Source organism: Drosophila biarmipes, chromosome 2L, assembly GCF_025231255.1.
Source record: "Drosophila biarmipes strain raj3 chromosome 2L, RU_DBia_V1.1, whole genome shotgun sequence".
In the NCBI taxonomy this organism is placed as follows: domain Eukaryota; kingdom Metazoa; phylum Arthropoda; class Insecta; order Diptera; family Drosophilidae; genus Drosophila; species Drosophila biarmipes.
In genome coordinates, this window is record NC_066612.1 from 4,553,579 (window position 1) to 4,580,039 (window position 26,461).

The 26,461-nt window shown below is 42.7% G+C and overlaps 3 protein-coding genes across 5 annotated transcripts; 2 read left to right on the forward strand and 1 right to left on the reverse strand.

Moving 5' to 3' along the window:
• The first annotated feature begins 823 nt into the window (after positions 1 to 823).
• LOC108034834 (cytokine-like nuclear factor N-PAC) lies at positions 824 to 6,419 on the forward strand. Of its 2 annotated transcripts, none has more exons than XM_017109953.3 (9): positions 824 to 1,121; positions 1,507 to 1,543; positions 2,802 to 2,884; positions 2,943 to 3,789; positions 3,847 to 3,957; positions 4,406 to 4,676; positions 4,748 to 4,837; positions 4,904 to 4,993; positions 5,092 to 6,419. In XM_017109953.3, the coding sequence occupies exons 1-9, from the start codon at positions 1,042 to 1,044 to the stop codon at positions 5,289 to 5,291; spliced, it is 1,809 nt and encodes a 602-aa protein (XP_016965442.1). In that variant the 5' UTR covers positions 824 to 1,041; the 3' UTR covers positions 5,292 to 6,419. The 2 variants fall into 2 exon arrangements, with proteins under 2 accessions (XP_016965442.1, XP_016965450.1); XM_017109961.3 differs by having other exon boundaries at positions 4,751 to 4,837.
• A 629-nt stretch (positions 6,420 to 7,048) lies between these two features.
• LOC108034742 (translocation protein SEC62) lies at positions 7,049 to 10,830 on the forward strand. 2 transcript variants are annotated; one of them, XM_017109699.3, is made up of 4 exons: positions 7,049 to 7,199; positions 8,370 to 9,185; positions 9,250 to 9,551; positions 10,127 to 10,830. In XM_017109699.3, exons 1-4 carry the CDS (start codon positions 7,164 to 7,166, stop codon positions 10,218 to 10,220), a joined length of 1,248 nt encoding a protein of 415 aa, XP_016965188.1. In that variant the 5' UTR covers positions 7,049 to 7,163; the 3' UTR covers positions 10,221 to 10,830. The 2 variants fall into 2 exon arrangements, with proteins under 2 accessions (XP_016965188.1, XP_016965180.1); XM_017109691.3 differs by lacking the exon at positions 7,049 to 7,199 and adding an exon at positions 8,014 to 8,198.
• Positions 10,831 to 10,945: 115 nt separating this feature from the next.
• LOC108034727 (uncharacterized) lies at positions 10,946 to 15,093 on the reverse strand. The gene is made up of 2 exons (XM_017109670.3): positions 11,369 to 15,093; positions 10,946 to 11,308 (listed from the first exon to the last, which is right to left on the reverse strand). The coding sequence occupies exons 1-2, from the start codon at positions 15,076 to 15,078 to the stop codon at positions 10,996 to 10,998; spliced, it is 4,023 nt and encodes a 1,340-aa protein (XP_016965159.1). The 5' UTR covers positions 15,079 to 15,093; the 3' UTR covers positions 10,946 to 10,995.
• Between the last annotated feature and the right edge of the window lie 11,368 nt (positions 15,094 to 26,461).

The following is a 26,461-nucleotide window of genomic DNA, read 5'->3' on the forward strand; positions in this document are numbered from 1 at the left end:
CACAGTTTTCCCTTTTGCCCTATTGTTTTTCAGGCACCAGGTCGCCCATAAAGTTTGACCGAGCAGGGCTGTCGCATGCACCCCGCAGCCCTGCAGCATTTTCCTTTTATTCCTTTTTTATTTGATTGTTTCATATTTATGAGGATTATATGGTTGAGTGTTGAGTGTCACAGCCAATGGAGGTGGGGCTGAACGTGTGGCAATTTATTTTGCGGCTTGGAGCGGCACTTTACACTTGCGGTTAAGTGAAAGTCTTGCCCGCTTTTTGGTTTTTGAGCTCAGAATCTGAAAGGTTAATTGAAGGTAATTGGAGACCATACATATTATTCTATTAATGCAGAATAATGTATTATGTTCAACAATTGCAAACCTTCTTTATATACATATACCTGGTACCTTTGCGAATGTTGGGCTCAATAATAACTTATTAAATGTGGGGAAAACCTGTTATTAATAATATTTCTTGCTATCGATGCAACCTTATTTGTATACAAAATTTGTAAACCATATTTTTTTAACAATAAGAAAGTTTAAAACTAAGGAACTAGTTCACTTTAATTGTTTATCATGCTGCCATATTTGCACTTAAACTAACAAAATTGTTGTAACTTATTACTTATAAGCTAACTAGGAGTAATATAATAAATTAATATTTTATTTACATTACAATCTTAAGTAGCACTTATCCAAAAATGCAAATGGAAAATAAATTCAAATTAAATAAGAGTTCGAGGCGAGTTGGCAGCCCCCGCGGGTGACGTGACACCGCGGCCGCTCTCCAACACTGGCCGATAGCCAGCCAAAATGGCGCCCGCCAGCTATCGCATCCCGAGCAGAGACTATCGGTTCGGCAGCGCATCACACACACAAAGCGAAAAAAAAGAAAAATACGGGTGGCCAGCGAGCAAATATCTCCCGAAAGCAACGAACTCCGACGCCGAGATTTGTGCCCGTACTACGTGAAGTACACCCATTAGTTCGTGTGCTCCGTCCGCCCAAGCCAGCAAAATAACCAAGTTCAACATACGCCTGGACAACATAATGTCGAAGAACAAAAAACTGTCGCTGTCGGGCGGCGATACGGCGGAGAAATTTATTTACAAACCCAAGGATCTGATATGGTAAGCCAGGACGAAGCACCCTTCCAGGACGCGGGGTGCATTTGCAGCTCTCCGGGCGCCGCGAGAAGGAACGAAAACCAAAGCAAACACATAACCTCAATCGCGCACCGTTGGCGCTCCAAAAAAAGAGCAGTGAAGTGTGCATAAAAGGCAATTAGCGCTGCTTTTTCGACCGCCACGCAGGGCTCCATGTACAGCGATCCACTGGAAACACTGGGCTTTCGGAGTTACATGTGTGGTGCCCGGGCGGCGACGTCGACGTCGCTGCGTTGGCGCTTTTTTCGCGCGCGCGCCCTTTTTTTCCCATCTCATCCGCGGCCAATATGATTTTCCCCCGCCCCCCTGAAATGGAGTTTCCTAATAGCGTTTTCCTTCTATTTTCCAGGGCCAAAATGAAGGGCTTCACTCCGTGGCCTGGAATGGTAAGCAGTGAAAATCGGCGATCGGAATGTTTACGCCGCGTCGACGTCGCGTCGCTGCCGCCTCCTCTGCCTGCCATGTTGTTGTGTTTGTCTTCGACTGTACTTTTCGTTCCAACGCTGCCGGCGTCTCAGCCGCCGCGCTGCCATCAGCCACGCACTTGCACACATTGCCGCTGCTTTGTTGCTGCTGCCGGCGGCCTGGAAGTGGCCCCGTCTCTGGAGGCCCCGCTATCGGGGGCCCACGAGCTATGGCTTCTCGATCGCGTACAGCCAGCAGGGGCGGAGGAGGGGGCATGGATCTCGACCAGGCGTTGCCAAGGATACCCCTAGAGCTCCTTTTCAACCGCTCTCGGTGGAATGGTTCACTTTTCAAAGAGTTCTTATCTAATAACCCTGTGAAAACTCCGTTTTTATCTAGATATATCTTAGAACTAGCATTTCCCTCGCTAGCCCTGTGTTATACCAAATGCTTTTTAGATTAGGCAGTCAGTGATATTACGGAAAGCAATCTTTCTCAATTAGAATTCATTGAGAAGTGGCTAGAAATTTAGAAAAATTAAATTTATTTCCGACCGCTTGTTTTTTGAACCTAAGGTCTTAATACTTAATTAAAAAGTATTATTTTGAACAGGATATGTACTTTTCAATCATTTTTAATGGAAAAGTTGGCCTTTCTTTAAAGTTTTTAATCCAATAGCCTTGGTAAAAGGTTTTTATTAAGATATAATGTTTAGTGTTTACTTCCATTCCTTATATCCAGAGATACCAATTGTTTTTATTACTGAGGGTAGTTTTTTTAATGTAAGCATTATTAATAACCAGCTGTGTGATATTAAGGAATTCCTCAGTTTTTATTGGACTCTCAACTTCGTAAACATTGAGTTACTAAGAGATTCTTTTTGCATTTGGTAAATAAGATAAAGATATTTGGCAAAAAACCTGTTCCTCTATGTGAATAAATTAGCATTTTTTTTTTGTGAAGAATTTTTTAAAATGTCGAACTTTAAAGTTGTACTTAATGCATTTCATTTTTTTTCTACTTTCATCCTTTCTACTTCTAATTTAATGAGAAGCAAACTTAAAATATCTTAAGTTATAAATAAGTTTTACAGTTTCTAATTTATTTATAATTTACCACAAAGATAGTTCCCTTAATTTGAATTTAATGAAAAGTGAACTGAAATCCATAAATCCATGATTTATGACCCAAACCGGAAGCTATTGTACAGTGGTTTTTAATTATAATTACTTCCCCTAGATCGTAGATCCCCCTCTTGATCTGCTCAGCCAGCAGCGCCGGGCGAATACCAAATGCGTGTTCTTCTTCGGATCTAGAAATTTGTAAGTAAAAGCTAGAGAAACGCAAGTGAGCAAAAATAATGTGTGTCCCCTCGAACAGCGCCTGGATTGAGGAGAACAACATCAAGCCCTTCGAAGGACCCTGGAAGGATGAACTGGCCAAGGTGAGCAAGCCCGCTGCCTTCCGTCACGCCATGACGGATATCGAGAAGTACATTGACGACCCCGCCGAGGTGGACGAGCAGGTCAACAAGAGCTGCGGGGCGCCCAATCACGCCACCGAAGCCGACTTTGACAAGATCCGCGATGGCCTGGACAACGAGGAGACCGTGGGCGACGAGGCTGCTGCCGATGGCAACAACGGAGTGGTGGCCCATGTGGTGGGCAGCCCCGAGGAGGGCGAGGCCTTGGATGGGGAGGTCAATGCAGATTCCTCGGCGTCACCGGCGACGACGCCGGCGACCACAACGAAGGCAGGTGGCAAGCGGACGCCCAAGGCCAAGTCCGTGGCCGCCGCGTCGGTCAAGTCCAGCAAGGGATCGGCGACAAAATCAACACAGAAACGGCGCACCTCCGCCCAGCAGACGCCCAGTGGGACATCGAACGCCAAGCGGGGAAGGAGGGCCGCTTCCGGGGAGGCAGCGCAGGATGTGGAGGGTGCCGGCGCCACGCCCAGACGTCGCGTGGAGACTGACGCACTTTTGGCCACCCTGGCCGCCAAACGGGCTCCGAATGCAATTGCTCTGCTCGACCGTCCGGTGGTCACGCGGCCGGAGGCACAAGTTATCGACATGAGCTCGCGCTCCAACACGCTGGCCGATCGCGAAATCGTGCCTTCAGAGCAGACCTTCGGATTCCTGGGTCTCGGCATGATGGGATCAACCATAGTCAAGGATTTGATCTACACAGGCCACAAGGTCGTGGTCTGGAACCGCACCATTGATAAGGTAAGTTCCCGCCTTAGTGTATCTAAAGCGAAATCTCACGACGTTCGCTTATTGCAGTGCCAGCCTTTTGCGGAGGCCGGTGCCGAGGTCAAAGACACTCCCATGGATGTGGTGGAGGCTGCCGACGTTATATTTTGCTGTGTGTCGGATCCCAAGGGCGCCAAGGATGTAAGTTTTACATACATATTTCTATTAATTCGGGGGAATAAGTGGAACTGGGGATTAAGTGTGTTATTTACACTTAATTTGAAATAATAACCATTTGATGTTGACATGAAATTAGGTCGAATTGCACATGCAATGGTTATAATGTAATATGCCCTGGCAGTTAATAGATTTGTGCTTAAGTACGTTGGGCGTGTTGCGGTAGAGATAGACAGACAGAGGTAGAGATGTTCTCTGTGCCCGCTAAATGCGTGGCTGCGCACGAATGATTTATGTAAACAAGTTCGTATGTTCTCTGTACGAGGTACGGCGTAGTTTGTAGTGTATAAATTTAAAATAAATTTGAATACAAAGGTATTGGGAAACAATATATGGGGTTTCATCAGTTGACAAAAATCTCAAAGCTGTTTTATAATTTATACAATTAACATGCTCCTCTTTTCCTGTTCAGCTCGTTTTTGGCAACTGCGGTGTTCTGCAGTTGAAGGACTTGAACAACAAGGCCTACGTGGAAATGTCTACCATTGATCCGGACACCTCGTTGGACATTGGAGAGGGTATCAAGCAGTGCAACGGTCGCTATCTGGAGGCACAAATCCACGGCTCGCGCCAAGAGGCGGCGGATGGCATGCTCATCATCCTCGCCGGCGGCGATCGTTCGGTGTTCGAGGAGTGCCACTCGTGCTTCAAGACCATCGCGAAGAACACGTTCTTTTTGGGGAGTAAGTACAGCCTAGTGCAATGATATTTTCCACAGGGCAATGTACTAAATCTGTCCTTTGTTCACATCTAGCAGATATCGGTAACGCCTGCAAAGTGAACCTAATTTTGCAAACCATTTTGGGAGTGAGTCTGGTCGGTTTGGCCGAGGCGTTAGCACTGGGTAAGTTTGCTATTTGGAAGTATTTAGCGTTTATATTAATGGATCTGATAAATATTTCCTTTGCAGCTGATCGTTTTTCCATTTCCTTGAACGATATCATAGACATTTTCGACTTGACTTCGATGAAATCACCGATGCTGCTAGCTAAGGGCAAAGGTAAGGTTTAACAAATATTTTATTTAAGATTTTTACTTACTTACACTTAATTTTATAAACATCATTTTGACCATGTCTTATGCCTTGTTTCCTTTCAGAAATGGCCAAGGGCGACTTCAATCCACAACAGCCCCTGAGCCACATGCAGCGCGACTTGCGCCTGGTGCTCAACATGGCGGAGAATCTGGACCAGTCCATGCCCGTCACGAGCATCACCAACGAGGTGTTCAAGCACACCAAGCGCTTGGGCTACAGTGAACACGACTCGAGCGCCGTATTCGTAAGATCCAGATTTTAACAATTAGTTAACACGACTAACGTTTAAACTATATTTTATCAATTAGTTTAAAGCGTACACTGAACAGAACAGAACCAGAACCAGAACCAGAACCAGAACACTGACAAACACAAAACACCCACACAAAAACACAGCAGTAACTCATAAACCCCACTTGCCACCCACCCACCAACAGTCCAAACTGACAGAGGCGTTCGATCGCAAGGAATACCGCGGTGGTTAATGGCCACCTCGGTATACCCTGGCGATGGGCAGCGTCGTCCTAACCTTTCGATTCCTTCCCCCATCTCCCCACATACGAAGCGTTCTTTGCAAGGTGGCTAAAGCCTAGCTATGACCTAGTCGGTCTGCTTGAGACGTAGGAGCCAGAGAAGTGTGCTGGGAGAGGGTGTGTTCAAAAGCTGGTGGTCGAAGAACATACGCTTCCCGGAATCACTTTAACGAATGTGCATTATACGTCTTTAAAGTGTTTTTATTGTATTCTTTTGACGGGTGAAACGCAATCCCAGAGAGGAGGGAGGGCCTGGGGGCGCCGTGTTTCCGATTTTATGTTTATGATTAGGTGTTTCCCCTCCCGATATCATTTAAAGTATGTGGATACATCAACTGTAAATGTATAGAATACTGCATCCGAATTAAATGTACAAAGCATACTTGTGGAACACAACCCTGAATGTAGGACCATGGACGCCCAAAAATGTATCAAGCCGACCTCCCCTTTTCGTGCATTTACTCTCCAATCTTATAATTTCATGTATACATTTTACACATTTTTTCTAAGAATAAAAAGTAAGCTAAACGATCATACAGAGTAAAATTGCAAACATTTGGCGTGGCGTTAACGACAGATTTGGTAGAGTTATAGTTTTCCAACCTTATAAAACAAACGAGACGGAAACGAAGCGGAACATAACACAACCGACACATAAACAAAACTACAAATACAACAACCGGAAGCAAACAAAATAGCGTAAAACTTTGATCGACCCCTTGGCGAGGGTCATTATTAATAATAATAATAAGAATATATAATAAATAATATATTTTACTTATTATTTAGTCTGTATTTTGTTGTAAAACAAAAATTAATAAAAAGATAATTTTAATAGAGGATGTAAGGAAATTAAACTGTTTGAGTTTGCATTGAAATCTTGACACTTGCTTGACGTAGCGAATAATGATATATTGAAAGATAAGTTAAAGTGAATGTGACTGCAATCGAACTATTTTTGAATTATATAAACTGGCCTAAAATAAATTGGAAATTGTATGTGTCAATAACAAAAAACGTAAGAGAATTTAATGGATTTTAGGTAATGGAATAGTTCAACAGCAGAACAAGTAGTAATACTTGAATTAGTCGCTGAAACTTTTTTATAAGTCCGAAGTAGCATGATGAATATACATATTATTTGGGGATATCTACCTAAATTCCAATTGAAAAACCACATTTTTGGAGTTGCTATATACATTATCTTTTGAAAGAAATTATTGGAGGCATACAAAATATATTACCAAACTAGAAATAGTTAAAAATAATTTGTTTTTTTTTCAATAAGAAGTTGCAATATATCTTTATGAATTTGTAAATATTGACGGTTAAAAAACTGTTTTGAAAGGGACTTTATCTTCCAGAGTTTTCGTCTCTCGCCCTTTAGTATATTTTGGTATTTTTCAAAAACTAAAAACGATATATTTCCCTAAATAGTCTGCTATCGATAACCTCCCTTCATCGATTTATCGAAAGTGCCATCGATGTTTTCTCCACCTCTACCTTCGTGGATGTTTATGTGGTGCGTGTGTGGCAGAGGCATTATCAAAATTACTGGAACAACAAATTTCGAGTCAGCAGATCGTCCCTCTTGAGCGAAAATGTCGGAAAAGAAGCGAACCCGTCGCCGCAAGGATGTAAGTGCCCCTCGTTTCCAGCCGAAGAGCCTTTGTGGCGGTGCGCGTGTGTGGGTGCCCAGTCCAATTGGCATGCCGAAAGTGTTTGTTTTTTGTTTTGATAGAAAAAGAGAAAAACGTGAGTTCGCAGAAAGAAAGCGAAGCCCGAGACGCAAAACGCTGATATGGGAGATCAGACGGGCCAATCACATTTCCGCTTATGTGTGGGGGGCAAGTTCAATGCTGGTTGCGTTCTCCTTATGGACAAATCCGTGTAAAACGCCCCCCGCCTGCAATGGTCTATAATTAGACGTGCGTTGCGGAGAATGTCTTGACTGCGTATTTGACCAGGGCCTGGATTTTCGCCTTACATACTCACTTCGCAGTCAATTAACTTTTGGGTCCGCAATGCGAACAGCTGAGCTTGTAAGCTCCGGCCCGGTCTGGCAACGCTGTAAGCCAGGCTTGTAAGTCGATCGCGCTCACCCTCTCTCGCTTTCTCTCTCTCTCTCCTCTCATTACCCACACATGTCAGGTGCAGGCCCACTTATCAGCTGCTCTGGTTGTTGTTGTTGGGGAAAGTTTCAGTACAGGCTGAAGGCCAGGAGCGGGGTATCCAAGGGGGGCTTACATAGCCCCCAAGCAGAGATTTGAATTCCCTTAAAAAACTATTTAATATTAATATTTTTAAAAAGATCACTCTGTAAACTAAGCAATATGTACCCCCCCCGGAGTTGTACTCCAAATCCGCCCCTGGCCGTATCCATGTGCTGCTGTAAGCGTGTGTTTGTTTGTTGTGGTGATCGCCAGCTCGTTTGACCAGAGTCAAGATTCAATACTTTCTAGACTCTCGGAGCGAGTGCAACACGTCACGACCAAGAAAAGCTACTACCGATTTTAGATCATTTTTGTACTACCTATTAAGTTCCCTATTGTACGAAATACAACTCGAAAATGAGCGGAGAGGAGGAGTACTACGAGGAGGAGCAAGAGGAGCAGGAAATCTACGACGACGGCACGGTATTTAGAAAACCCCACGTATTATCAAGCCATCTCAGCGGATTGAGGGTGACGAATACGAAAATGGTGTCGTGGCCTATATTCGCTTTTAGCCCCCTTTCATTGCAACCAATCGATCGTGAAAGTGAGTTTCTAACCCATATACACGACTTTTTTCTTTCGCTTTCCTAGGAATACACCGAACCGGGGGCCCAGAAGGTGGACAAGCCCTCGAAGGATGAGAAGAACGTGGCCAAGTGGCTGAAGAAGAATGTGAAGACGAAGAAGACCAAGTTCCTGAGCCACATCGTCGAGTACTTCACCTCCAGCAAGGCAGTCGATGCCCTGTTGAAATCCAAATTCGCCGAGGGCAGCAGCCCGCTGTTCACCACCCGGGAGCAGGTGATCGAGTTTCTGGACGTGATGCTGGAGCATAAGTTCTTCCATCGCGCCAAGAAGGTGCCAGTCTCGCTGGAGGAGATCAGGAGCAAGTCCGGGGGCGACAAGAAGGCCGACAAGGAAAAGAACCAGGATAAGGAGAAGGAAAAGACGAAGGACGACAAGAAGGACACCGATCCGGAGGCCGAAAATGGCCAGGGGGATGGAGGTGCCTCCGGCAACGAGAAGGAGAAGGAGAAAAAGGAGAAGAAGAAGCGCAAGATCCGGCTGGACATGCATCCCGAGCAGATCTTTGTGGACGGCTCCGAGGCCTACGTGTGGATCTACGATCCTATTCCGCTGCACTACTGGATATTCGGCTTCATCCTGCTCCTGGGCGCCGTGGGCATCTGCCTGTTCCCCCTGTGGCCTCCACTGCTGCGTAAGGGTGTCTATTATCTGTCCGTTGCGGCGGCCGGCTTCCTTGTCTTTATCCTGGCTCTGACCATTATTCGGCTCATTGTGTTCATCATCGTGTGGGGATTAAGTGGTGGCAAGCTGCACTTCTGGATATTCCCCAATCTGACCGAGGATGTGGGATTCTTCGCATCCTTCTGGCCGCTCTATGAGGTTTGGTTTGGAATGATTACCTAGTTACCCCCTTACTAACTACATTTTTTTGACAAAACTATAGAGCAACTATAACAGTGACGCGAATAACTCGTCCGCCAAGACCGACAAGAAATCGAAATCGAAGGACAAGAAAAAGGAGAAGGACAGTGATGCCGAGGACACAGCTGTAGATGCTGATGCTGACGGCGATGGCGATGTGGATGCGGAGGTCTCCACACTGGAGCCAGAGAAAATCGAGCTCATCAAAGAACACGATACCGACATGGAGATCCGCAAGCGCCGCAAGGTGGGAGCCGACGAGTACGAGGAGGACGATGTGGAGGAAGAGGAGCCGCAAACGCAGCCCAAGGATTCCAAAGATGGGTAAGAAGGATTCGCTCGGTAATGACGAGGATTCCCGCTTTATTGCTCGAATTTGTATTTATAATTTGTTTTATTTCCGTCGGCGTTTAAGTTGTATTTTTTCATACAAAAAGCAATATTGAATAGCGCCAGTTACATAAATTAACTCTAGCTTTTAATTGTAAAACCTCTTTGTTCCTTAATAAATAATACTGTATGTGTAAAATGCCTTAATCCTATTTTTCGTTTGCGTTCATAACAATTTTATTTCGTTTACGGAGCATGTCACTTGTAAATACATTTCGAGGTTTGTGGAGGCTCATTTAATTGGTAGATATGGTTTTAAAAATACTCATTTTCATGGCCCATGGTGCTGTAGTTACTGGAGAAACTCGAGGTATTCCACAGGTGAAGTTGGTTACGATGAAAATATAAATTAAAATCGTGAGTTAAGACTTCAAAGCCTGGCGCAGAGTAAGTTTTATGCATCCCATAGAGTTTTTAATTAACATCATGCTCATTGTTCGATTGTCCCGCATTTATTTTTGATAAATTCGCATTGATTTGTAGTAATTTCGAATTGTTTTTGTTTTCAGAACGCCCCGCAACTCGGGATCCGATTCGGAGAGCTCGAGTAAAGATTACGAGATAATCAGTTCAAGTGAAGTGCAAAACGTTGCTGGCAACTAGGATGGAGAAACCACAATATATATTAATATTTAATGATCCACATCTAGCTAATTGATAAGACATAGAACAAGAAACACATCAAGTACATCAGCACACACACGATTCCAGATACAGCGAACTAATGGCCCTCAAAAGAATACGATCGATGTCGTAATTTTTAATCGATGTTTGACCAATCCGCCTTAAGTTGAATTTAAGTTTAAAGTTTTCCATTCAATATGTATTTTGGAAGTAGGCGTGCAGATTTGAAACACAACATTTCCTAATTGCAATATTATGTTGACCCAGAGAATGGCGAATTTCTCTGCAGCAGTTGGACCTTGTTTTGCCGCTTAGATTCGCAAGCCGTTAAACAAACTAAATATTACTTATTTGTATTCCTATGTTTGTAAATGTATACAGTGGTGGAGCACTGGCCGAGTGCAGGAAACGATGCAATTGATAATAATCATAGCGAGTACGTAGATGTGAGCGCATCATCCTTATGTGCATAAATATTTACTCTACATGTAATTAAAGCGAACTAACAACTTAAAGAAATTAGTAGTGTAACACGCAATTAACTATTATATAAATAAAGCTAGGCAATTCTGATCTGATGTGAGAGATATTTGAGCGTTTTTTAGTTCTTGCTCGAACGTTTTATTAAAAAATATACAACTTACAAGTCGTCTTTGAACTCTTTGAAGGCTTTTGGCAATATTTATAAAAGTAAAAGGATAAACTTATGTAGTATACAACAAATTTGTTAGGTTTTAATACCTATCATGTACAATTAATGATGCCTTTCATCTATTACTACACTGATTTGAAACCTTCTCTGCTTCTTGTGCGGCACTTTAATTAGGAGGTGATATTTAGAGTTGGAAAGGAACCCTGATGGGTCCTGGCTCTGCGATATATCTAGTGGCCTTATAATCCTACTCCGACCAACGTGCTCCAATGGGTCGCAGACTGTGAGCTTGGCTTGAAGTTTCGCGTTTGAGGGACAGCCCATTAGCCAGAAGAAAACGCCTGTTGGTGTTTTGTTATTTATCCTTTGAGGAGCTGCTAATAAGACCAGTGGGTAGTCTTGAATTGGATTTGATCTATGGCGACGGTTAGAGGATTATTTATAGGAAAATATTTTATAATATTTTATAACTTACCTCTCATTTTTTAAACTGCTGTATAAAAGAAGGGACACAAAAGAATTTCCTTTGGTGATAAATTCGGCCTCAAAGAAGAACTGTTTTGGTAATCCCTCCACTACTCTATGGTAATATTCTAGTGATAATCCTGTTCTTGCCGCCTTATGTCGATGAAATTGCTCAAAATGGGAAGCAAATGTCTTCAAATTTAACAGATTTCCACACTTGTAGATAGGACACGCATATTCCCCGATTGATTCTGATGCATCCTCCACAGGTTCTCTTGGTTTTGGAGCTCCCATGGTTATAACTTGCCAGTTCAGATCGGGCAATCCTTCATATTCTGTAGTCCTATGGGTCATAATGGGTTCCGAAGCTGCACCAGAGTCAGATTCTATTTCTACCCTCGGTTCCAGGGAAAGGCATTTTGACTCATACTCACTTGACGAGGACATATTCGTTATAAGGCGAAGAGGCTTTTGGGAAAGATCGCTCTTTTCATAAGAAGGATTTGAAGAACATGTATCCTTTTCTTCTTCATTTCCAACTTCCACTCTTTGCTTTGGGATACTGGAATTGAATTTGGATTTACTGGATATGCAATTCAAAGTATTATCTGTTAGAGCTTTTGCGACAGGTATCGTATTATTATTTAAGACGCTGTGGTCTACTTCTTCTTCGGAACTAGCCAATTTATTTGTAAACGGTTCCAAAAATTTAACAACAGATTCAGCTTCATTTGAATTTAGCAGCTTAATTGGTTTGCTCATCATTTTTTTGAGCTTCAGTTGCATCGATTTGTCTATTTTCCTCCTTATGTCATAACTCACTTTCGAAGAACAGTTTTGCGGTGCCAGATGTAAAGGATCTTGAGATATTTCTGTACCATTTTTTGGAATATATTTTTTATCCAAAGTATTGTTTTTAAATGACTCAGCGGCTGTATCCTTTCCATTAATTTCCACTTTAGATTCTATCCTTAGAGTTCTTTCTGGCCTTGAACTTTCTGAATCCGATTGAGCTCCAGAAAAATCAGACTGAGAAGATTTGCTATGACTTAGATCAGCTTTAATTAATTGAATTGGTTTCGACTTGCTGTCTTTTTCTGGACTTGTATCGAAGAAAAAATGAGACTGTGAGAAGTTCTGAGCATCATAAATAGTGGTAAATATTTTCTCCTCTTTAATCAACTTCTTTTTATGATGCAGCAAGTTCCCATTAGGTTCCAAAGGGGTTCCATTTTGATGCGTGCTTAGTGATAGGTTTACTTCTTCGTACTGGAACTTGCGACTTTCGTATTTTATTGGATGGGCTGGCCAGGCGGGTTTCCTGTGTTTTTTACGGTGCCTTAAGGACAGACCTGGCAGTTTGGGAGTTGCTACATGGGCTATTGGAGTTTCGCTTCCGCTTTCATCACTCACATTATCTTCATGATCTCGGTAAGATTGTAGGTCCTTAAGATTAATATCAGGTACGCGAAATTCATAGAGGGACAACGGTGGTTGATCCGTGACCACACTTTCCTTGATATAGGCCAAAATACCTTTGCTGGTGTTCACCAGCTCTCTTACAAAGGTAGCCACCTGGATCTTGGGAATCTCTCGGCACATGTGGGATATTATCTCGAATGTTTCCACCACACCCCAGTTAAAGGAAGGCTCTTTGTGTCTACATATTCTGAAGTTATTTACAGGAATCCTCGTCCTAATCGAGTTCGCATCTTTGGGTGTGCTTCTCACATTCTTTTTAAAGTATTCCTCTAGTTTTTTGGCACAGGTATTTCGTGGTTGAACAGTTACTACGGGTGGAACTGAACTATTTTGCATTTTAGTTTGATGTATTTTGCAAGGAGTTTGTGATGTCTGACAAATTATTTGACTTTTTATATTGATACCTTTTGGAATTTCTTCATGAGGTATGATTTTTATGGTACTTTCATTCACACTATCTTCTATCTTCATGGACTCTTCCTTTTCATGATTCAGTTTTAGCAATTGTTGTTTTTCAGAACAAGCTCTAACGCTTTTATGATTTTGCTTTATACAATTTCCCGTATTTTTATTCATATTGATTGGGATTCCATCTAGTTTTCTGGATTTATCAAGCTTTCTTGGAATTCTACTAAAACCGGTTTTTGTTTTTGGATCGTTTTCTGCCTGATATCTAACATTTCCACACTTTAAACATGTGGATTTGGATTCAGCGCTGCTTGCATATACCTTTCTTTCAGTTGTTTCTGGCGAAGATTCGTCTATTCTACAGAATTCCCTTTCCCAGCTAGAATTGCTAAGAGCTTTTGAAAAGAGTGTGGAATAATCTTCACAGGGCTTTGTTTTATTAAAAGAAAATACTGTCTGTTCAGTCGAAACGTCACTTATCAAAGAACCAGTTTCAGGATCCTCGGTGGAAGGGTTACTTATTGTCTGATTAAGTTCTTCCAACTTCGGAGTCTTCTCGATTTTGTCAGCCTCAGGCATCTTCGCTTTTGAGTTGAAAAGTTGATCCATGATGGAGGCGATGATGGAGGATCTCTCAGAGGCTAGATCATTCAATTTGGAAATTGTATTGCCTAGAGAACTATTTTTACTGGAACTACTGCAATCGAATCCGATTTGGTTAATGGTATTGATTAAATTTTTGCGTACTGAATTCGTCATGTAGAACATTCCAGATAGATTTTCGTTTGACAGATCTGATGATAAATCCAAGTTCTCGATGCGATTGTTGGGCAAATCCTTTCGAGGTTCAATGTACAGGGATTTGGGTCGATGGAGGAGGCAGCGAGCACTGTTCACGACGAGAGCGTCCTCCGAAGGACCTTCGTAGTGCTCGAAGGGGCAGAACTGACTGACGGCATCCAGCGAAACCTTGGACTTGTGAGGACTGAGCCCACCGCCCTTCTCCCTGTCATCCAGTGACTTGGACCTGGCCAGGCTGTTGGCCACCACTTTGGAGAGAGGTGGCAGTGGGCGACTCCTGTGGCTGCGCGGCGGCAGAGAGCTGTTAGGACTCCTCTTGGAAATGGCTCCTCCAAGGGTTTCCGTAATGGGACACGGCAAGGGAATAAAATTGTTGACAAATAAATGGCTGTAGCTCTGGTTTAGGTGGTTACTCTGGCTGAAGACGTTCTCGGCCCTGGCCACCAGGCTGGGCATCTCCGACCGCCATGACCCCGATGATGGCGGCGGAGGAGGAGGTGGTGGCAGTGGTGATGAAGGTGGAGATGGCGAGGAAGGAGGTGGAGCTGTGGGCTCTTGCTGACGACGGAGCATGCCCTTTGGCCTGGTATACAGGCCGTGCCGTCCCGAGTACAACTTGCTTTTCACCTCTTCACCGGGTCCGTAGGTACCTTCCTGTCCAGCTTCTGCCCTGGCCAGGCCACCACATTTGCCGCATCGGCAGTTCCGGTGATCCCTAGGTTTCTTTGCCCGGATGGCCACCTTCACCCGAGTCATCTGTCCTTTTTTGGGCTCCTCTGTGGCGTGACGTTGCTGCGGGAGATTCCTCTGGTTTTTGTGGCCTCGATCAGCATCCTCGTCGCTGGAGGAACCGAGTTCGCCCTGCGGTCGTCTGGCCAATCCGCACACCTCGCAGAGCAGATGACGATCCACCGGGATATGGAGCACCGCCCGCGGCAGCTTTTCGCACAGGCACCACTCCCGCGGCCAGGTGAGCCCGCTGGACATGTTGTTCATGTACAACGAGTACAACTTGTAGAAACGAAACATCAAAAGCGAGCGATTTCGTTTTTTGGGAAAGCAATCAGGTACAAAAAATACACGGAAATCGGGGGATTGTTGTCAATTTTTGAACAGGGTTGACGACCCTTGGTAGTATTTAGGGTAACACACAAACCTCATGGTGCTTTAACTACTTTTAAGTGTAATTTTATGTGTTTAAAATAACGCTGTTAATCAAGAATAGTCATACAAGTAAATAAATTCCTTGGAATTGTGAGTATAAATTAAATTGTTGCATACTTTTAGACACCTCATAATACACAAATGATAGTGTTGATGATTTTATGATTTGATTTCTTTAAAATTCTTCTTTAAAATGGTAAAAAAAATATATAACTTATAAATATTTAATTTTGTTTTGTTGGTTATGGCACAACGTAGTTAAAAACTCATAATAATAAAATAGGCAAAAGAAACAGACAAAATCAAAGGTAATCAGAAAAGCATTGGCATTTCTTCCACGTATGGTTCTCCAAAAATGTTCTCTGTAAATTTTAAACCTCCCTTGTGGAATGGAATTACCTAAACTTTCCATTCACTTGTCTTTGTTTGCGCTTTGTGTAATTTGTAATTGAACTTTATGTGGCCGGATGGCTCTGATTGTACGTGTTCTAGCCCCTCACAGAGTTGGGAAATTTAATTAAGTTTCTGCTGCATTTTTAATGTACATATTCAATAGAGTATTATTGTATTTTTCTGTATAGTTGTCCGAGTGAAAGAGCTGCAGCATCCTTGGAAACAATAAGCAAAATACTGGTAAATGCTGCTATGCAACTCGCCCACATCCTGGAAAAGGGGATTAGGTGCATGCCAATCTAAGTGAAGTTTCATGTTTCATATGCAATTATGGTTTTGGTAGGAGGATTACAAACCATATGCATATCCATATATACATATATATATTTATATATATTAACACTTATAATTGACAAACGTACTTTGGCTAGTACTTGGAATTTATTTGGATTTTTACTGCAATAAATATGCACAAGACGATTCCAGCCCAAAGTACAAACAGTTGACCCAAATACTCGGCTCCGACGGCAGCATCTTGTTTAATTAACTCGATGGCATTTGATTGATTGGCCTAATCCCTCAGCTTTGCACCCAGGTTCGCCCATCACATCAGCACCAAAAGCCACCCGAAAAACCCCCATTATCCAACCCATTTCCCGAGGAAAGTCAATAAACACATTAAAAGCGCATCGCCTTACAAAATGTTCTGCATCTTCGGCTCATTGAGCAGCTTTTCAGGAGCAGATTCGAGGGATTCGACGAGGCACAAGGCGTTTGGCAGGGAATTTATGCACTCAAATCAAGCAGGACGATAAATAATGGACCCAGTCGCTATCCAGCCGGGAGTTGCTAACTTCGGGTTGCACGTTCCTCTGTCCATTTTGAATTACAAGCCGAATGTCCTGGATTTATGCGCGCCGCTGGCCATAAAAATATTATTCCCAGACTGCGGACCACAGACTATAGCCCCTTCGAATCGGCGCCTAATTGTTCAGCATCGAGTGTATTTCAATATATTCGACTACGGAATACACAGAGAGAAAAAAACGCGTTCAAGATACTTAATAAATTGGAAAGTAATAGAGAAAGTTAAGAGAGGTATAAAGCTTAAACTAAGAAATTTACAATATTATTAGAAAAAACTTTAAAACATTTTTCTTAAACCTCCTAAAATAATACCTAGAAGTATACTGCGAAAAAGCAAACATATTTAAACAATTATTTATTATACATAAAGATAATTTATAAAATCATAGATGAAGGACGTTGACATAAACATTTTTTTATAAAACCACCCAAAATAGTGCCTTTAAGTATACTACGAATAATATAAGATACTTTAACAAGGACTTTTACCATTTTTATTATAACCTAGTAAACTTTTAGGCGTACTTTAAAGTCAATTTAACCTTATTGAACATGATTTCGGTTATAATGATTATTAGTTAATACCCCATTTTACAGTTTCGCAAGAATGATTTGATTTTTTACCCTGCATGGAACTACAAAAACACATCGATGTCTGCGATTGGAGCAACAAAAATTATTTACTCCCTGGCGAGGCATTTTAATGCGTTTTTATTGCGATACTTTTAGCGTCATTTCATTTTCGGCATTTTTCCTTGCCATGGAATTTTCACCCCACCACTTTGGCCCCCTTTTGCTTTGCCGTAATTTTTGTAATTTTTTGGCGTGGCTTTTAGTTGGCGTTTATTGCATTTCCTTCGGCATTTAAAGAACGGACGCCCGTCCGGAAATTTAATGTGTGGTGCAACTATTCGAGGCATGCACATACGCAAAACGGGGCTTGCTTAAGGGGGGGTTAAAGGGCGGTTTACCACGGGGTTCAAAGGGCAGCTGCGGGGCGGAAAACTCTGGTTGCGTACTAGTGGCCCGTGGGGAGAATATTTTTGCCTGCAACTGGAGTCGCCCGGAAAATTCATTGCATTCGCTGAATGCGTACCAGGATGCTCATTCTGAGACCACTATTTTCAAAAACCCCCCCCTTTCAGGGGTCAAAGGTAATGAAATATATAATTATCCGCTATTGGTGGGCATTCAATTGGGGTAGCACCTCAACTTTAATTACAGCAGCTATTCCTCCGGCACATTCCACCGGACTCGAGCTGGTTTATTGTATATTAAATACTTGCCATTAAGTTTTAAGCAAATTTTAATTACAATGCCGTTGCTTCCGCCATTTAACACAAAAACAATTTCCGCCCGGGGCATACATATTTTAGATCAAATATTGCAACTGCTGCATGGGTGGGGGCGGGCTTGGGCATGGGGATCGCAGGAGGGGGCTTAGGATGTGGGTGCTAAATGGGTTCTTCTATTTTTTTTTGCCACTCGCCTGCCATGAAATATGAAATTCAGTTCGTGGCTACGTGACTGGGGAGTGTCTATTTTTCAGCAGCACTGCTGTTGCACAAACGCATCCTCTGTTTACTTATTTAACACAATTTTCACATTTCATAATTCAAGTGGAGGAGTGTTTTCTGGCTGCAAAATGATGCCTGATGGGCGGCGGGCTGTGGGCTGCGGGCTGTGGGCGTGGCTGTTGTGCTACGCATGCGTAACCCCGCTTTGGGGCATTGAGTTCTTGCCCCATCAAAACGTTTGTATTTTCCGTTTAATGCTTCTCGTTTTGCAACTGGTTATTGCATGCAGCTCTTGAGTTTTGTGAGTTGCACTTGGTCTCGTCTGCGTTTTTTCGGTCTTTTTGGCTACCTTCATAAGTGGAAAGCGCTGTCTGGGATCCCTAGGCGAGGCGACAACCTTGAAAAGCACTCAACAAATAAAAGCCAGCACTTCCCACACTCACCCACTCGTTGTGTGTCCTTCGGTCACAATTATTATAGTTCCCTGTTATTGCGGAGGCACATCACGTATCCGCCGTGGTGGCCCACTCACAAACTCGACTTCTGATGTGATGCGGCCGAAAGCGGGGCAAGTTTGCCTTGCAACACAAAAACTTGTTCTTGATTTGCGGGCAAAGCGCACACGGCAAGAAAAAGGGTTTTGTGGGGAAGGATATCTAAAACAATTACCATATTTTATGCAGTTATAACAATTCTAATCTAAAAATAATTTTGAGAATGCGTTCTTAATTGTTTTAATCTTTAACTTTTATTAACACTTTTAATGCGGCTTTATTAACTTTTAATTATTTTCATATACATTTTATACCCTAAATAGAAAATTCAGTAGCTCAGTACGCTTTGGTTTTCATCAAAGTCTGAAGAATTCGCGATGACCAAAATATTTTGATGGTTTCTTAATATTTTTGAATCTATAACTTCAATTTAATTTTATAAATGGGCTTACATATTTTAACTAAAATAATGTTTATTAAATTTAAGATACATTTTGGGCCTTTAATAAAAAGTTCCTTAGCTCATTGGGCGTTGTTTTCATTCTCCCCTGAAGAATTCGTGGGAGGCTTTTTGTATCTTCTCTGTTTTAGGAGGCCGAACTCCAGAATAAACATAAGATAAACGAATTATTAAGAAGAGTATGGTTTAGGATGGCAAATAAGAGCAATCTAGGAATACGGGTATATTGAAACTCAAAACGCGAATTCTTCAGGAACGGGTTGCCCGCGCTTAGGACTTTTATGGATTCACTTTATAAATCGAAAATCACACACTGTTGATTATGGGCTGTTATGGCTAGGCAATACATAAAATATTAAATTATTCCCAAAAACCTACCCAGTTCCGATTGTTTTCTTTCAGTGCATGGAGCTCGCATCTGGGCGGGAAGGCAGAAGTCAAAGGCCTCCTCCTGATTGCGCCAGTATGTGACGGAATGTGTGCCTAGATTGGATTTGATTGATTGCGGGATGGGACAGAGTCGGGAGGTGGGAGTTTTTCCTAGAATGTAGATCCCAGCAGGCCGCTTAAATGACTGTTAATCGAGGGGAGCCTCCAGGGAATCTTTAACATGCATGTAAATGTCTCAAGGGAGTCGATTTTTTGCGTTTCTTTTTGGCGGTGGAGCAACTTCCGCTGCCATAAAAGCACTTCTAAAGGTAATTGTTTAAAAATGGACTTTATTCAGTTATGGCGCAGCTCTGTCCACTGCGGGCACACCCATGCATATGCATAGCCGCATCCCCGTTCGCATCCCCATCCGCATCCCCTCTTCAGACCACGTCCATGGACTGTATGGACTATGTATAGCCCATAGATCGGCTGTCTAGTCATGTGTGCGCGCTGTCCATGTAAATTTTAAGCAACTCTCCAAACTAACAACCGACGCAAATTGCTGCTGTTGCGGTTTATTTTGTGTTGCAAAAATATGCAGGGCCCTTACCGTCTGTCTCCGGGTTCTGGGCTCTGAGTCCTGGTTGCTGGTTCCTGGTGCCTGGTGCCTGAATCCCGGCTCCCTGACTCCCCTCCCCTGCATCTGCATCTCCCCTCTCCCAGCTGGGGGCTTTGGGAATAGGGTTCCGGATCGGGATGGTCAGGACGGGGCTCCTAGTGGCGCATTGTTTGGGCCTGACTTTTTGCCCGCTCCCGGAATGTGCGGAGTTTGTTTGTTGTGATGTGTTGTGCTGTGTGCTGGTTGGCGGGCTTGTTATTTTACCCAAAAGCTGTTAAATTGCTTGAAACAAAACAGTGCAGAGACCATGGGAAGAAACTGCTGTTTGCGGAAGCAAGGGGTTCCGCTCTAGGTCCGTGGCCATAAATATTAAAGTGGGTGTCAAAAGGAATATGTGGTGCGAAATGCTTTGAATGCTGCTGCCAGCCAGCCAGCCAGCCAGCCAGCATTCGCATTCACATTCGACAATGAAATAAATGTTAGAGCCACCCAATCCATTCCAAGGAAAATCCACGAACGTGCTGATGATCCCTTTTCCAGATAGTCACATCCAGAGTCCCCCACATAAATCAAAACAACCGAATGCGTGGACATGTCCCCCGATTTTCCACTTTTTCCTGGTCAGCCCCTTATTGTATATTATGCACAATGCCCCTAGAAAAGTTTCCACTTAAACGGGGGAATTAATTAAAATTAAAAACTTTCCGGGGCACCTTGAATGAAGATTTTGCCATGCATGAATATTTTAATCAAAAAATCTTGGCACAAGAAAATGAAAAGAGCAGTTTTTTCGGTCGCACTGGCCAAAAGGATTTGCCTTTGGCTGCGAAACTGCGCAACTTTGCTTAAAAAATTATGCGAAACCAAGTTTTTGCGTCTGTAGAGAGCGTCGAAAAAAGTAGCTCCTTATTATTTATTGTGTGCCAAGCCCTTTCTTGCGATGTGTTAAGAAATTATGTGGACCGGCTCCAGGGATCCGTGGAAAGTCTGACATTGAACTCGCGAACTACTCGTGGATTTTTATTAAGTTTCAAACGCTCAAGAGCTTTGCATTTTATCTGGCTGGCAGCCTTTGAGCGGGCTTAACTTTTGGACTACTCAAGGCATCGAGTCCTTCTTATTTGTTATGAAAACTTAAGGTTGCCGGCGGTCCGGGGGGGCTGAGACGACAAGTGCACAAGGGCTTAACGTCTATGAAAAGCTCCTCGAGAAGGGTCCTTTGAAGGCGGGCATGGAGGCAAAAAGCCGTGCGTACGGCCTCGAAACAAGTTTACTCCTTGCGGGGAAGTGCAGGGAACTAAAGGGGGAAGTACGTGGAACTACACGGATATAAAAGTTGGTATGAAGATTATTTCGATGGTATTTCGCATCAAATGGGTCTTATTTTATAAGATAATTTCATATTTTTACTTTATAAGGATTTAGATTTACTAAAATTTAATCAAAAAACGGAAAATTAAAAATGACTTAACTTAGAGCTTATCCTAGAAAATTGTTATGAAGTGAACTTTTCTTGCTTTTACCCTATTAGCGAGAGCCGCCATCTTGTCCTCTTATCTCTCTTTCGATGTGAGAGTCTTTGAAGAGGGGAAATTTAAGAACTTCCAATTCTCAATATTATGATTACCTTTGTCAATGGTAAAAATGTTTTGTATCAAATCAACCCTGGGTATATCAATGTGGGAAAATCTTTGAAAGGTGAAAATTTAAGAACTTCCAATTCTCAATATCAATGTGAGAGAAACTTTGAAGAGAGGAAATTTAAGAACTTCCAATTCTCAATATCAGTGTGAGAGAATCTTTGAAGGGAGAAAATTTAAGAACTTCGAATTCTCAATATCAATGTGAGAGAATATTTGAAGGGAGGAAATTTAAGAACTTCCAATTCTCAATATTAAGATTACCTTTTTCAATCATGGGAATATTAAGACGATGCTTAGTTATTTTTCTGTGTACGTGAAAGTGCAGGGAACTACTTGTTTCCTGCGACTTCGTGTGTGTGGCGGTGGGGGTGTGTTTACAACTAGTTATTGCTGGCCGGGGGAGGATGTTGGTTTCCTAAACGGATATACCGACTTCAAATAGTTTTTTCCTCTGTGAGCCCCATTCTTTTATGCTTCTTTACGAGTATTCCGCTTTTTTGCACTTGTTGTGGCTGCACTTTTTGTTTGTTGCCAGCATTTGGGTTGCTCCGGGTTCCTTTGCCGGATCCTCCCAGAAATTGCGGACGGAATCGGGATGCTGCAGCACGTGCCAGAGGTGTTCCGACTCCTTTGCCTTCGCCCTGCTCCGTAACTCGTGCCGTGGCAATGATGAGTTGTGGAATATTCTCGGGGAGTCGGCCTGCTCGGGGCCATCTCCAAAGAGCTTCTCGACTTTGCGACCCGGCGCGCAGATAGGAGTATACAAGGATGTGCGGTGTACAGTCTCCAGTCAACGGCTGCACTTAAAAAGAATGGTTGGTCAAGAACAGAAATTTGAATCATTTAAAATGTTTCAAGGGTTTTAAGGAATGAAAAGGATAATTAACCTTTAAGATACGAAAACTAACTATTATTATAAGCTCAGTTAACAAGATGTTTTATAGGTTTTATATTACTTCATCCCTTCTATGTTTTAATTTGGAAATACTTAAATTATTATGAATATAGCTTATACAGATATTTAGATGTGACAGAAGCCAATCTTTAATCTCTTTTTGAGTAACCACACCTTTCAAGCAAACATTTTGAGGGACTTGCTTGAATATATTCCCTATAAATCTAGTATTCTATTCCAATACCTTCAAGATACAATTCTCGCAGTGCATACTTTGCTGCTATCTGGTCCAGTGTGCTCCACTTCCTCGTCCACGCGGCGACTGCGATATCCACACAGGCCTTGGAGCGGGCCCAAGAGCCAGTCGAAGATTCCTGGGACTCAGTGTTTGGTGTTCGGTTCACTTGCTGTTTTATATTTACTAACAGCCACTTGAAGTTCATCGCTTACAAACATATTTTCACTTCGACCCTCCAACTCCACTCCCCCTCCCAGGATTCCCATTTCTCCGCCTGGTGAAAGTGCTTATCGCTTTATGATGGCTTCTGTGCTGTTCTGTTCACTTTAGCACTGTTATCCCTAGCCGTCGAGGGAATTTAAAACCTGGGTGTGTGTAGCCAGGTAAATGCGATAATTATGGACTTAAATTTCTGGGTTAATTGTTTAATTCCGTCTATCCCGTATCAGATAGGACCAACTCGTCCTTAAATTACGCCTCAACTTTTGCTGATCATTTAAAATAACCAGCTTAATTACAAGCCAGGCGGAAAAAGTGCGGCAAAAAGGGAGAGTTTGTGAGCTGCATAAATTCATGGCGCTTATTAAGGGAAGACAAAGCCTGGAAAAAGGGGTAAAAATGGCCACTGGATCGGGAAAGGTCTTTGGTATGGCCTTTTTTTTTGGGTTTTGAGGGGGTGTCGCAGCATAATCACACCTGGACCACCTGTCCGCGTTGAAAGGGGGGACTTTGAAGGGGGTTTCAAAGGGGGACACTCTGCCCCATTTCGTTGCAGTGCATTTAATCTCGACAACATTTCCTTTGCCGACGAGGACGCAGCCCATGACATTTCCTACCTGCAGCCCCACCTGCCTTCCTTCCTTCCGGCTCCCTTTTTTTGTTGCCACAACCTTTACTGGCGACGTTGTCGAAAACAAAAATTAGCCCTGCCGTAAAATGGGCAAAGGAAGTGGTAAGTACCCGCCTGGGCACCAGCCCACTGGAAAAGCCACCAGGTTACCAGGCAGCCCCCACCCACCCATCCACCTGGCCACTTCCACGCCATCGGCCGACTGCAGTAACCGACTTTGGCAGTAAAAATTCGTAATGTGCAGCTAATTAAGTTCAAAGCATGGTTCCAGGCGATGTCCTTAGTCAGTCTAGTCCTGCTGCTGCATTCGGTCCTGGCCGCAACCGCCGATGGCCATCGCAGGACAGTTGGAGGAGGTGCAGGTGGAGCTGGAGCTGGAGCTGGGAGCTGGCCCCGTTGACAGTCGCAATCCTCGGTGAATTTTCGTATGATTGCCCCGGAAAATCCCCCGCCTCTGAGGTGGCAGTGTTGTCCGCTTTGTGGCCGGTACATCCTTTATCCGTTAGCCTTTATTTCACGCAAATAAAATACAAAAATTGATTCCGTCCTCAAAGGGGAGCCCGTTGCCAGGCACTGCCTTTAAGCATATCCAAATCCTTTACTGCGGCAGCTTTGCCGGCACTCCACAAATTCTTGAAGTAACAAGTTTAATATAGGAAATCGCCGGAGATTATTTAAAATCCAGAAAGGGGGAATTAAAGAGATTTTTTAACCAAAATTGTGGCTTTTGTTATTATTAATTTATATATTTAGAATAAATATTCCCACCTTGGCAAATCTGGTAACCTAGTTCTTATGCCAATCCCTATTATTTATAAATAGTTTCTTACCTTAGAAAAATAAGATTTAAAAATAAGAGAGTACATTTTCATCTAAAATATTTTATTGTGAAATTTTACAGATAATTATATTTTTTAAACTTGTTTTCCAGTTTTCTTAATAAAGGACAAAATTCATCACAGTCTTAAAATATTTTAATTGACAACTCTTCTTATTTTATAAATTTTTTGTAAGGTTTTCTAATTTAGTCTTATATAGGTATCTACATATTTTTAAATAGTTGTTAAACTTATATATTTCACATTTGTATTTTCTTTTTCTAAGTATGTATAAATATCAAATAAAGTGGTTTTAAGTAGTTTAAAAATAAATCTAGTAAAGAAAATTATCATATTAATAGGCACCGATTGTAAAAAGTATTTTTTTTTTTTAATACTTCCTTTAAGTAAAGTATCCTTTTTTGAGTGCATGGCGTTGGTTGTGTAGCCTCTGGATGAGCTGAAAATTGCGGGCAGGGACTAAACTGGCGTGTAAATATTTTGCTTGGGCGGATCCATGGTCATCATAAAAATTTAAGCATCCTTGTGGACACTTGTGACAGGTGGCCCCGGCCCGGGGAGGGGCGAGAGGGATGCACACACACTATTTTACGCCACTTAGAAGCGAGTTCACTCCATCGTGCACATTAAATTCATAATTGTATAGATTTAGCAGTCATTAAAAATGCAAAATGCGTCTCTTGCCGCAGATGCCACAGATGGAAGGGCTTCGGAGTGGGCAGCGTAACTTCATCGGGGGCATTAGCAAAGTTTCGCCGCCTTATTTATATGCAAACTGGACTCGGTCTCGTACTCGGGACTCCCTGCCACAATGCAACTAATTGCCACCCAACTGAAATCCGGCAAAGAGTCTCTTTTTTCGAAACTCGCTTTTAATGCGGCCAATGTAGCCGGCGTCTAGTGTTGATTAAATACTTGCCAACTGTTCCACGCTCTATGTGCTATGTGCTATCAAGGGCCATTTTGATATAGGGGCTTGTGGCCAGTGATATCGGGGCTGTCGTGGCTGCCACTTTGGAGCACTTCAGCCCACTTTGGCCCACTTGTTGTCGCACTACCAGACAAACACCGAGTTTTGCATAGAGTGGCGTGCGGCAAAAACTAAACACCAGCCACGCAACTGTTTCGAGCTGCGCCTGGGGGCATGCCACAATATTTGTCCTGCAGTTGATAAAACTGTCCCTAACTATCCTGCTCAGATTCCACTCGCAGGACCCGGGACCCAGAACCCAGAACCCAGGCCATTGTCGTTCAGTCTGATGAGTTTTTAAGTACAGACAATTACAAACGACAAGCGAGGAGCAACGAATGCAACAAATGCAATCAGCCAGCCGCATGCCAAAGTCTCTCGCTTACTTAGCCAAGTCAGGACCACGCCCCCTTGCCACCCCGTCCGCCCCTGACAACCGCTCGGAGATGATAGTCCCCATCTCAGGGAGCGGTCTCCCCGAGTCCTGCGCTTGCGGTTATCACATTCTGCTGGGCAGTTTAGCTGCGTAATTGAATTAAATTTCGTTTTAAAATGTAAAAGGCTTTTGATTTGGTTTGTAGTCCTTGATGTCGTTTGTACTCCATGAAGTAATTAACATTTGTTTCAATTCCTGGACGCCAACTTTGGAGCAAGTGCCACAAAATGGGTATAAATCAACGACTGAGTCGGCAGCAACTTGGATTGGGGATTTGTTGAATTAAAACTATAACAACTTTTTGAGATATTTGAGGGCTGTTAGCGCTGTCGAAAAGGAAATTAAATATGTTTCTTCTTCTCCCAGATATTCGAGATACCAAAGAACCACTAAAAAGAAGTACTCGTTATGGTAAATTTGTAAGAGCAACAAAAACTTTTTGAGATGTTAAAGGGTTATTAAAAGGTGGAAAAGAAAACTATATAAACTAGCTTTGAATTAACAGGACCTTTAAGAAGATCTAGTATTCATATTATAAAGTTAAATGAAAGGTAAGTATGAAGATTATTGGTCTATGGGATGTGTTATTTTTAAGGCATTTGAAACGCAATATGTGAATAAATAAAATATCTTTTGTCACATTCCGTTACAAAAC

Coding starts and splice junctions, on each gene's coding strand:
- LOC108034742 (XM_017109691.3), top strand. CDS start 8,133: ATGAGCGGAGAGGAGGAGTACTACGAGGAGGAGCAAGAGGAGCAGGAA. Junction 8,199..8,369: donor AAATCTACGACGACGGCACG/GTATTTAGAAAA, acceptor TCGCTTTCCTAG/GAATACACCGAACCGGGGGC. Junction 9,186..9,249: donor CCTTCTGGCCGCTCTATGAG/GTTTGGTTTGGA, acceptor ACAAAACTATAG/AGCAACTATAACAGTGACGC.
- LOC108034834 (XM_017109953.3), top strand. CDS start 1,042: ATGTCGAAGAACAAAAAACTGTCGCTGTCGGGCGGCGATACGGCGGAG. Junction 3,790..3,846: donor GGAACCGCACCATTGATAAG/GTAAGTTCCCGC, acceptor CGCTTATTGCAG/TGCCAGCCTTTTGCGGAGGC. Junction 3,958..4,405: donor ATCCCAAGGGCGCCAAGGAT/GTAAGTTTTACA, acceptor TTTCCTGTTCAG/CTCGTTTTTGGCAACTGCGG.
- LOC108034727 (XM_017109670.3), bottom strand. CDS start 15,078: ATGTTTCGTTTCTACAAGTTGTACTCGTTGTACATGAACAACATGTCC. Junction 11,309..11,368: donor AGCAGTTTAAAAAATGAGAG/GTAAGTTATAAA, acceptor CCGTCGCCATAG/ATCAAATCCAATTCAAGACT.